This window comes from Camelina sativa, chromosome 7 (assembly GCF_000633955.1).
Source record: "Camelina sativa cultivar DH55 chromosome 7, Cs, whole genome shotgun sequence".
NCBI classification, from domain to species: domain Eukaryota; kingdom Viridiplantae; phylum Streptophyta; class Magnoliopsida; order Brassicales; family Brassicaceae; genus Camelina; species Camelina sativa.
Window position 1 is genome coordinate 8,502,440 of NC_025691.1, and position 12,039 is coordinate 8,514,478.

General features: G+C 30.4%; 1 protein-coding gene across 1 annotated transcript; it reads right to left on the reverse strand.

Moving 5' to 3' along the window:
- On the reverse strand, positions 8,944–11,823 carry LOC104700740 (UDP-glycosyltransferase 86A2-like). Its single transcript, XM_010416303.2, has 2 exons — positions 11,100–11,823; positions 8,944–9,988 (listed from the first exon to the last, which is right to left on the reverse strand). The coding sequence occupies exons 1-2, from the start codon at positions 11,629–11,631 to the stop codon at positions 9,075–9,077; spliced, it is 1,446 nt and encodes a 481-aa protein (XP_010414605.1). The 5' UTR covers positions 11,632–11,823; the 3' UTR covers positions 8,944–9,074.

Genomic DNA, 12,039 nt, shown 5'->3' on the forward strand with positions numbered 1-12,039 from the left:
ATGTTACAATTCACCCTCACTAACAGATCCCAACGTTTTCGTTACACACCAAAACCGTCACCCTTGACGATGTAAACCCTCTCGACTCCACATTCATCTGGATTTGGTTCTGATACCACTTGATAACGTCTCGATTGTCACCTCTCTAAGTGGGTCTCACGTCTACTCTCGGTCCATGGATCTCCCTTTTCTAAGTGGATCCCCAGTTCATTCCCAGCCCATGGTCCACTCATATCCGATGGCCGGTTTCCTACATACGGACGACTTTAAATCACCACGTGATCTTTTCCTATGTTTTTCATCACTTGCACAGTTCCGACAATCATTTTTCGGAAGGTCACCCATTCTAAAATTACTTCAGCATAAGTACGTTTAACTGTGGAGTTCTCTCAGGACTTTTGACCGAAAAGATAATTGCAATTTTGTGATATAAAAAAACCCAATTCAATTCTTTTAAATCTCTCCACAAGTCCCTGAAACCTAGGTGTTACAACAATGAACAAAAGATATGATGAAGATTGAAGATAATAATAAAACAAAATGCCACTTAAATTTTCATAGTTATAGCTATTACTTTTATAATATTCTCTTAACTTTTTTTTAATGAGTTGTTATTAACCTAAACAAATTATATATATATATATATATATATTGTAATAACACACAATATGTTTCATGTTTTCTTTTCCTGGTCAAATATGCAAAATAATATAATCTTCTTGATTGGTTTCCCTAGAGATGTATTGAAAATTATTTTCTTAGCTTATTATGTTTCAATATTGGTCAAGTAATATTAATTATATTATGCATAATTAAATATGTATTTTTTCAGCATATTTAGTTAACATTTTGAAATATTATATGCTTAACTAAACATGCTTAAAATCTTATGGTTGTAAATATTACTTGACTAATATTAAAAAAGTTCTCTAAATATTATTACTTGACCAATATTGATGGTTGTATAAATTACCTTAATATTAATTCTTTTAGCTTAACTTAAGGGTGTTATTTGATTCTAATTTCTAAAGAATTTTGATGACTGCAATAATGTAACAACCCATCCCGTGGACCCCACTAGCCCTCCGTTAGCCCCCCATGGACCCCAAGCTGGTCCTATAGGGCACCGATCCTAATCCCTCACTGTGAAAAGAAACTCACATCCAAATCTACCAGTAGGTTATTGGTGCACCAAACGTTCCTCGAACCCTGGTCCCCACCATATAACAACCTTTCTACAGGAAAAGCTGTCACCAATTGATTTGCAAATAAACACATAGAAAGTGAATAAGTGAAAGAATTTAAAACACTGCTAGAGAGTTTTCTATAATTTTTTTTTGTCAACAGTTTTCTATAATCTTATTAATTAGTTTTTATGTAATCTTGTAAAATCTCCCAAACAATTTCTCTATTTTAATGATACATTCTATGAATTTATTTTATGAAAAGTGTGTATAAAGTCATAAACCAATAACATAATAATCGAATTCATTAACAATCCTAGCTTATTTTATTTTAATTGAATAACACAAAAATATTGTTCATGTTATAAAATTTTAAGTGACTTTTTACAAATCAAAAACTAATAACACCAAATTTTAACAAAATTTTGATTGAATAACAACTGATTCTACATAACATTTAAAGTCATTATAATAAAATCAAAGAATATGACGAAAATAATTTTTAAGCCATTACTTATTATGACACGGAGGGATTATAAGATTCACAATAATAGTGTCAATATATGCAACACATTTACCAGATATATTCACGTGAAAATGTATTGGCCGATTTTATTTTTCATAATTTTAATATTCATTAATTTATATTAGCTTTTATTCAACTTCTAGAAAATGTATGGCTTGAAAATCAATCTAACTTTGATTCGGTAAAGTTTATGTACTCCGCTCTAGTTCTTCTCTATATATTAAAAACATGTGAAAATTATAGATTTTTTTTTTTAAAACCGATACCAATAAATTTGATTATATAATTTAATCTTAGACATGTACTAGTTATTTATAGTATTAAACTAGATTAAGACCCGTGCTAGAGCATGGGTTAAAATTTATTTTATTTACATTGTAAATTTTTTATAAAATATAGTTTATGTGATTGTTTTTAAAAGTTTTTTTAGATAAAATATTATGCAATAAAATCATATGCTAAATATGATGACTGGAAAAAGACACTTATTTTGTAAGTTTTATATTGTTAATGATTCTAGATAAGTAAACGTGCTATAACACTGGTTAAATTTTATTTTATAAACAGTTTTGTAGATTTTTTATTTTAAAATAAAATTTTAATATGTTGTATTAGTTTATGTACGTGAAGTTATTTCAACAATGTATACTCTACCTCATGACTTGAATGTCATTATAAGACATAATTTTGTGAATTTGATTTTTTAAAAGCAAGTTATTATATTATGAGTAATTTAATATATTGTTATACTTTTGTTTTAATATACATTGCTATAACAAACCAATTTAGGTTGTTTATAGTTTCTAACTTTAATATCAAGTTTCAATATTTTAAAAATATTTCAAAATAAATTATTTAAAGTTTATTATATTATATAAAATTATAAAATTCAACAAAAAGTATGAAATTGAATTTAAATATTCAAATTTTGACCCGTTACTCATTAAAAATTTTAATTCAATAGATTTTATTTTAAAAAATAATAATATTAATAAAAATTGAATATTTTATTGATTGATCATTATATTGTTTTTAAAAATTCAACTTATGGTATATCCGGAAATAAAACTATTTTTTAATTATAATAAATAATATGATAATTTATTTGTTTCACAAAATAGACTCATACTAGATTAAGACCAGTGCTAGAGCACAGGTTGAAATTCATTTTATATATATTGCATTTTTATATAAAATATAATTTATGTTATTGTTTCTAAAAGTTTTTTTTGGATAAAACATTATGCAATAAAATCATATGCTAAATATGAAAGCTTGAAAAAAAATACTTATTTTGTAAGTTTTATATTGTTAATGATTCTAGTTAAGTACCCGTGCTATAACACTAGTTAAATTTTATTTCGTAGCCTATCTTTCAACCCACTATTCAACTTGTAACCAATCAATCTATCAATTTCGTAATCTATCTTTGGTTAACGTTGTGGTCTATCGATAAAATCTGTGAAAAATAAATTTGGAATATTGTGTTTAAAGATCCTTGGAAACAATGTGATATATGACTAAAATCTTCCAAAAATACAGTTTGAAATATCCATGATTTTATTTGTTACCATTAATATATCAATTATCAATTTGGAATATCCCTAATTTTTAGGTGTAACCATTAATATTAATATATAGATTAATCTATAACCTATTTGTAACCATTTGTAATCATTTATTAAAAATATAAAGTCTACAAAAACTATGTTGTGTACTTCCCTTTTATTAAAAAGAGGATATAAAAATGAGAGGTGAAATATAATAATAAGTAACAAATTAATATGTTAAGTTAGATATCAAATGATTTTATTTAATGAATAATTTAATAAAAAATTAATATGGTAAGTTAGATGATATCAAATGATTCTTTAGAATATTATCTTAAAATTTTTGGAAACAATAAATTCAGACTATACAAATAATATAAAACTTAATCTATAACCTATTTGTAACCGACTTATTAAAATTATATAGTCTACAAAACAATGTTGTGTACTTCTGTTTTATTATATAGGGGATATCAGCACAACAACATTTTTGTGTATTAACACAGAAGCCACAAACATATCTTAGTCTTCTAGTACATATATGATTGCAGAGTTCTCGTCCTCCTTGCGGACACACGTTATGCCCAAAGCATTTGAGAAACGGACGCCCTATTCGGCCAGGTTGATAATCGATATACATTATTAATAATAATCAATACTCATTAACAAAGAGTGAAGGCATCATATCATATGATAATAATTACAAAATGAAGGTATGAATAACAATAACCAAATTACCTGGACTTTCAGCAGTTGTAGGAAGAGAATGAACAAAAGATATGATGAAGATGATAGTAAAACAAAATGCCACCAAAGTTTTCATAGTTATAGCTATTGCTTTAGTGATATTCTCTCAACTTTATTTTAATGAGTTGTTCTTCACCTAGACTGATTATATATATAATATGCAAAATATGTTTCATGTTTTTTTTCCTAGTCAAAGATGCAAAATAATATAATCTTTTAACTTATTTTCCTATATGATGTATTAAATTTTCTTAGCTTATTATGCTTTAATACTGGTCAAGTAATAATAATTATTTTATACATTAAAATATGTATTTTTCAGCATATTTACTTAGGGTTTAGAAATAGTATATAGGCTTAACTAAATAAGCTTAAAACCTGATGGTTGTAAATATTACTTGACCAGTATTGAAAAACTTCTCTAATTATTTTTACTTGACCAGTATTGATTGTTCTATGAATTACCTTAATAGAACAATCTGATTCTTTTAGCTTAATTATTCAGCATAAGCAAAAATTTCTGATGGTTGTAAATATTCAAAATTAATGGTATTAATTAATAGTCCTCTGCTTCACAAAAAATTGGAGCAGAGCTTAGCTCAAATTTTACAATAGTTTTAGTAGACTTTACCAATGTTTTTGTAGATTTTTGCCGTTATTTTGACTGACATTTGTTTTTGGCAAAGCTACACACAATAGTATAACAAAGAAAACAGTTGGTAAAGAATCTAAAGATTGTCTTTGCAATATTTGGGGTTAAAATTTAATACCATTTAATGATTTTGTAACGTCCGTCAACGATATTTTACTCGCACTTCAATTTTAAAAAAGGTTTTGGTAACATCAGAGAGAATACCTCTTGTTTCCTGTGCAGTGCGCAGCAAGAAACGAGAAACCATCTCTTTTTCTCTTGTTCCTACTCGACTGCTGTTTGGACATGCCTCACCTCGAAACTGCTTGTCCACAATTTCTCGACAGATTGGACAACAAACTTGGCTTTGCTCACAGACACTACCTTGGGGAAAGAGACTCTGTTTTTACTCCGGTATGCTTTCCAAGCCTCAATCCATTCCCTATGGAAAGAGCGAAACAATCGTAGACATGGTGAGACACTAGTACCTTCAGCACTGCTTCTAAAACGTCTTGATCGACTGGTTCGCAACCGATTACTCTCACTCCATGATAACGGCAACTTCTCCAACCACATGGTTAAATGGCTGGCAACATGTTAACTCGCGATCACAAACTTCTCTTCTTAGATTGTAGTTCTGTTTACTCTAATAATAGTATGAAGTCGTTTTAATAATTGACGTATTATGGGACGACATAAATTTTCTTTGCGACATTTAGAAAATTGACGCTTTAATTCACGTCGAAAATTCTAACGTCACTTTTTCTTTTGTTTTTAACATTGTCTGTAAAACAACACAACCTATCTGATTACCATTTGTACAGTTGTTTTTGTTTTCTTCTTTAATTAAATTAATTGTAACAAAAAAATACAAAACGACAACCGAAATTTTAATAAGAGACAAAATATAATTGTCTTAAGAAAATACAAAATCTTAGAACATGAAGGGTATATAGCTTACTCTTATTTATGTTCGTTCTCTACATAGATTATGTTTCCACTGCTGAGCTAAGGCTCAACAACAAACAAGTCAAACAACGGGCGTGACGGGTCTGATAACACATAAATGGGTAGCCTGTTCAATATATTTTTTTCTGAGTTTATGATTTTTTGCAAAACGATATTGTTGAGTTTAAGGTTGTTCTTTAAACGGAGTTTAGGGTTGTTCTTTAAACGGAGTTTAGGGTTGTTCTTTAAACGATGACCTCGCTGCCTCTATCTCCCATCACCGCCTCATCATACGAGCCTCGTCTCTTCTTCCATGTTTCTTACTTCATCAACTCCGTTTTGAATTTTCAAGTTTTCATATTCTTAGTAGACCTACTTTTGCAGATCTTTGAGAAGACTCACGAAATTGGAATCTAACTCAGATGATAGACATAGCCGAGTAAGAGTACGTCGGAGATTGAAGACGGTTGTGCGGAGGTGATGATGGTGGTGGTGAGTATTCAAAACTGAATTTAATTAATTATTTAATTAAAAAATAAATAAATACCAATATTAATTGGGAAATCCATTAACGAAATGGGTCAATATAAATTTAAGGGGTGTTAAAAAAACAATTGAGCCGAGTGCAATTAAACTAATATAACAAACGTGAATTACTAATCTAATCTAATTTATCTACTCTTGGCCATCTAATTTATCGACTGGTTGGGAAGTTAAATCTGATCTCTTTCCATACTTCACAAGCAGCAGCTAGTTCAGGACTCTATTTGCAAGCTTCACGGATAATTTCATTACCCTCGACTGCAAGATCACGTCCCTCATTACGAGCTTGTACACATGCTTCCAGAGCTACTCGGTTAGCTACGACATCCGGTGCATTTCCCCAAGGGTGGCCTAAAGTTCCTCCACCGAATTGTTGAGTTTTATGGTGGTGAGCTCAACGGAGTGAGTTATAGTGATCCCGCAACTGTGAAAAAATATGCTAGACGGGCATCGACATATTATATTGTTTTAGCTCGGTAGAAACCAAATACTTCTCCTAAGGATTCCGTTAAATAGAAATAAAGAACGAAGTAACTAGAAAGATAAGCTTAAACCGGTACATAACATGATTTTTTTTACGTTAAACAAGCAGGGTCTAAAAGGACCGAGTCTAAACAGGCCGAGTCTACCCTTAGGCGTCATAATTAATAAGAAGTTAAAACACAAAAAATTAATGAAATATAATTTTATTTTTGATAATTTGCTCATTTTTTACATTAGATGAGTATTGACCAGTGGTACATCACGAGATAATATTTTGTATATACAATTATAAAATAATTGATATTCATCATTTTTAACAAAATATTAAAGTTTTAAATATATTTTATTCTATTTGCAAAAATTTACAATATCAATTATTAAATAATTAGGTATTGAGTTTGAAAGAACTATAAGTATATATTTTTTTGTTACTAATAATACAGTGAATAAGTAATTTTATTTAATTTTAATATATATATATATATATATCATTTAACTAAAAATTTTAAATAATTTCAGTTTTAAGTTATAATTTTGGATTAAATGATTAGAATCTTGATGAATATTAGAACATTTATTAATTATCATATTAATGTTAATGATAGAAATTAAAAATATTATGATATTGATGAATGAACATATATAAAGAAAACAATTATAATTAAGTATTTGAATCGTTGAATCAGATATATATTTCATTTTTGATTTAATTCATAAAAATAACACAAAAATATACTTCAAAAACGTTAAAATAGATATCTCGTAGTAGATTTGGTTAGTTTTTAAGGACTCTGAGTAAATTTAAATTCCTTGTTTTTCTATCAAAAATAAAGAAAAAATAAAAATAAATAAAAAATAAAGAATAGTGCAATTAGAAGTGTCAAAATGGGTCAAATTTAATGGATCAACTCAACTCAAATCAACCCATGAACCCTAATGAGTTAAAAAAAATTTACCCTAATGAGTTCATGGATAAAATGAGTTAGTGGGTCAATTGGTTTAGTGAATCAAATGAATTGAGTTGTAATGGGTAATGGTTTAACCATTTAATCCATCAATTCTACTTTGAGTGAGTCAAATTAACTCAAAATATTTAAACCGGTTTAATATAACCAAAAATCCGTAAACCAATCAAATGTAAAAACCGATTAATGCTTCTCCCAAAATAGCTTCGTGAGAAGAAAAATAGAATTTGGATGGGTCATCGCCGGAGTGAACCAAGCAGCTGGCTCGCTCTTCTCATCTTTGCCGGAGTTCAGGTCTCTCTCTCTCATATGGTTCTATCTCATGGGTTTTGATTTTTTGTGGGTTGTATTTGATATCTTAGAAACAATTAACTTAAGTGACTTGTGTATTGATTTGCGATTCTTGGTGTTTGTGTATCTATGTGATTTGGGTTGTTAAACAAAAAATTATAGTGACTGATTTGGGGATGTGAATAACTTAGATTACAATATAATTTATTATAATCTGATTCTCGATTAAAGTATCTATTTGGGTTGTTCTCTTGATTTTGTGTATCTTTTGTTTAGAACACTTTTTCATATTCATTCTAAGAAGAGTCTTATTTGTTTTGTCTATTTTTCAAGGTGGGGGTGGTGGGCAAACTTCAACAGATACATCACAATCTAAAAGTCTACTCCGATCATAGTCAATCTTTCTTGTTTTGTTTTGTTTCCTGTTTGTGTTTTGCGTGTGAGTGAATAAAGAACAAAGCAGAGGACATATATGATGTAGTTCCAGTTTAATTTTAACGTATGAACTCACTAACATGGTTAACCATTTAACTCATTAGAACAAATGAGTTCATAGGTTGACCCAACTCATTTATCTAACCTATGAACTCATTTGTTCTAAACTCATTGGGTAATGAGTTGAACTGAGTTGAGTTAATCATTTTGACATTCCTAAGTGCAATAATAAACAAGAAGAGAATTAGTTAGAAATATCATTTTTGATATACCCCTCTTCAAAAATACATTTTTTGGTCATTTTTATTTTTGTCTTCCTTTAATTTTTAATGACTATTTTATCCTTACATGAAAAATATTTTAATCAATAAAATAAAAAACAAAATTTTCTCGCCAAAACAAGTTCCGACATATTTTTTGGTCATTTTTATTTTTGACAAAATAGAAAGTTACACAAAATAGTGAATCAAATCAAAACTCATTGAAACGAGAGGTGGACAAAAGGGGTTGAATTGAACCTAAACTTTTATTTGGTTTCAGTTTAATTTTTTTCTTTTTTTTTTGTTTTTTTTTTTTTTTTTTTTTTTTTTTTTTTTTATAGTCACAATGAACAAATCTAATATCATACCACATTTACAAATACTAAAACCAAATAATTTGTTTGGATTAACATTTTTTTCAGAGTAGATTTTTATGACCAAAACTGAATTATAAAGCGTATTATAAGATCGAAACAAAATTTGACAAAGTTCCATAAAAAAAAAAAAATGGTTAAGCTTTCCCATTAGATAAACCAACCTTAGCCATAAGACCATCAATAAACAAACCCAAGTTCATCTCAGAGGATGATCCACTGTTTTTCACCGCACCTTCCAAACTCATTTTCACCCGTCCGATCTTCTCCTTAGAAACCCCACACATCAAACGGTTAATATTCCTCCCAACCTCATCTCTCCCGAAATCACTCCGATCTTCACAAAGATTGATCCCAATCTCCCAATCATCAACCACAAGCTTCCTATTCGTAACCTGATCAGTCAACAGCGGGAAACACAACACAGGAACCTCACACCAAATCGTCTCCAGTATCGAGTTCCAACCACAATGTGTTAAAAAACCACCAACACTCTCATGTGACAGAACAGTCATCTGACAACACCATGGTATCACAATCCCACGGTCTCCAGCTTCTGTCTGGAACCCTTCCGGTAATGGGTTCGTCTCGTCTGAACTGACAATGTCTGGTCTAACCACCCAAACGAAATTGACTTTGCTCTGTAATATCCCGTGAGCTATCTCGACAAGATCCTTTTTGGTCACGTGAGCGTAACTACCGAATGAGACGTAAAGGACTGAGCTTTTTGGTTTAGCGTTGAGCCATTGTGTGCAATCTGATTCAGACCAGAGTGATGTTGCGACCGAAGAACCTGACTGGAGATTGAACGGGATGATTGGTCCGACTGCGTAAAATGGGATCTTTGAGTTGAGTGCTTTGATTGTTTTGTCTTCGAATTGTTGGATCGTGTTGCAGAGTACAAAGTCGACTTTTTTAACGTCTTCGAATGCTTTGAAGATGATTTGATGAACTACTGAAGAAGTATCTGTTTCTTGAAGATACGACGCCGTGTCTTTTGGGTTTATCGCGGCGACTCCGGGAATGTAGTCTATCAGATCCTCGCGGGTTTCTGTATCAGGAAAAATAGTTACGGGGTAGATTTAGATAATTAAGAATATGTTAGGACGAGTTTGGTAAATTAGAAAAAGGAATAGATCAAAGGTGGTAATTTAATATGGACCCCCTGACATTAATTCACATGCATCATTACATGACAAAAGTAAAGTCCCTACGCTTTTTTGTTAAGTCCCTACTGGCTTTTATTATATTTTTCACCATATTTATATCGTTACGATTATTGATTTTTGTTTGTTTTTGTTTTTCCTTTTTGGTCGGCAAATCGTAAAACAGGAGTATTTTAAATAATTCACCGAAAAAGGAGTATTTAAATAAATAATTTCATTTGATTTTTGGAAAATTTTTAACGATTTGAATTTTTTTAATGATTATGGTAGTAAAATTGTTTGAAAAAGAGAAGGTTTAATATACTTTTTTGGTACCAAAGGCGATAACATATAGTTTAATGAAATATTTGGTACAATTTGTGTGGTATCATGTTACTTTTCTGATATCATAATGTGATTTCATATATAATCGTGCAGTTAATCATTTGAGTTTAGGGTAATACTTTAATCTAGCAAAAAAATATTTACGTAAAAAACAAATTCATTGACCTAACTAATAAAAAATGTCAGGTTGTAATTAATGTGTCTAAATGATCTTTCATAGTTTTTTACACAACAAAATAACCTTTTTTATAAAATGTTTTTTTTGGGGGGTTAAAACAATAAAATGTTTTAGAAAACCTATATAGTAAGAAGAATCATACACCAAAAAAGAAAGAAGAGGTTGTGTACAAGCTGTCTACATGATAAAAGTAATCACTCAATAATAACAGAATATTCGAATACTAGTCACCAGATCGGTAAACATGCAATGAAATGCTCACCAATTATTATTATCTTGCATTTCAATTTAATTATAGACGTTGACAAGACCCAAAAGAACATGTTTCGTGAAATTTGAAAGATCTACCCGTTACTATCAATGAAACAAAATAGGAGCAGGAAACAAATCTTAATCAAAAAAAAAAAAACAAATAGGAAACAACTAAAAATGAGGCATAAAAAAATTAAAAAATGTAAAATTAAAGAAGAAGAAGATGATAATTAGTAAGCTACCTTGAGCACCAAAATGGCCATGAACCCGAAGCAGATCCAGATGGTAATAAAGCGAGAAAACTAAAGCAGCTTCGGTCCAAAACGAGACACAAACCAAACCAAACTTCCTCGCAACCACCGACGGCCACACAAAGAACGTGTCGGCGATCATCACATTCACACCGCTGTCTCCTCCGACAAGACTCGCCACAAGCTCTTCCACATGCGCGTAGAACACGTACAACAGAGACGACTGGTACGTGTCATGGTTCAACGACCGGTCAAACCCCACCGGTAAACCATCGGAAACCGTCGCGTACCTTATGTCAAGGCCAGACTCAGACCTAACTCCGGCGAAAATATCTCCATCGGAGCCGTTTGTGATCTGGTGGTGGATGTAATGAGTGTTGACGAATGTGACGGTGATCCCTTGTGACGCTAGCTTGATGGCTAACTGTACAAACGGGTTTACATGTCCTTGAAACGGATATGGGATCAGGAGAGCATGAAGATTATGATGATTATGATTTTTAGGGTTTTTAACGTCCGCCATTAAAATGGGTTTTTGTGGTGATGAGGAAGATGAAGAAATGAGAGAAATCTAAAGGTTATATTTTTTTTTTTTGTTTTTTTTTGGGTTTTGGATTAAAATAAAAAAAGAGAGAGGAATCTGTCATTAAGAAAAAGAAAAAACATATGGGGCAAGTTGGGGGAATAAATGAATGACTTTGCATTGATTCGCGGAAATAGCCATAGAAGTGGATGGTTAGTGGCATTTCTATGCATTTAATTTTATTTTCTTTGATTTTGATAATATAATATAATTTATTTATTTTTTGTTCCTTAAAAAAAATATCTTTCATCTAAAATCCAGTAAGATGTCATGGAGAGAATCTAGTTCCAGTAAAAGGTTATGACCATGTGGATTTAGTGTTGCTTAGTCAAAAATTCAAAATGGTTG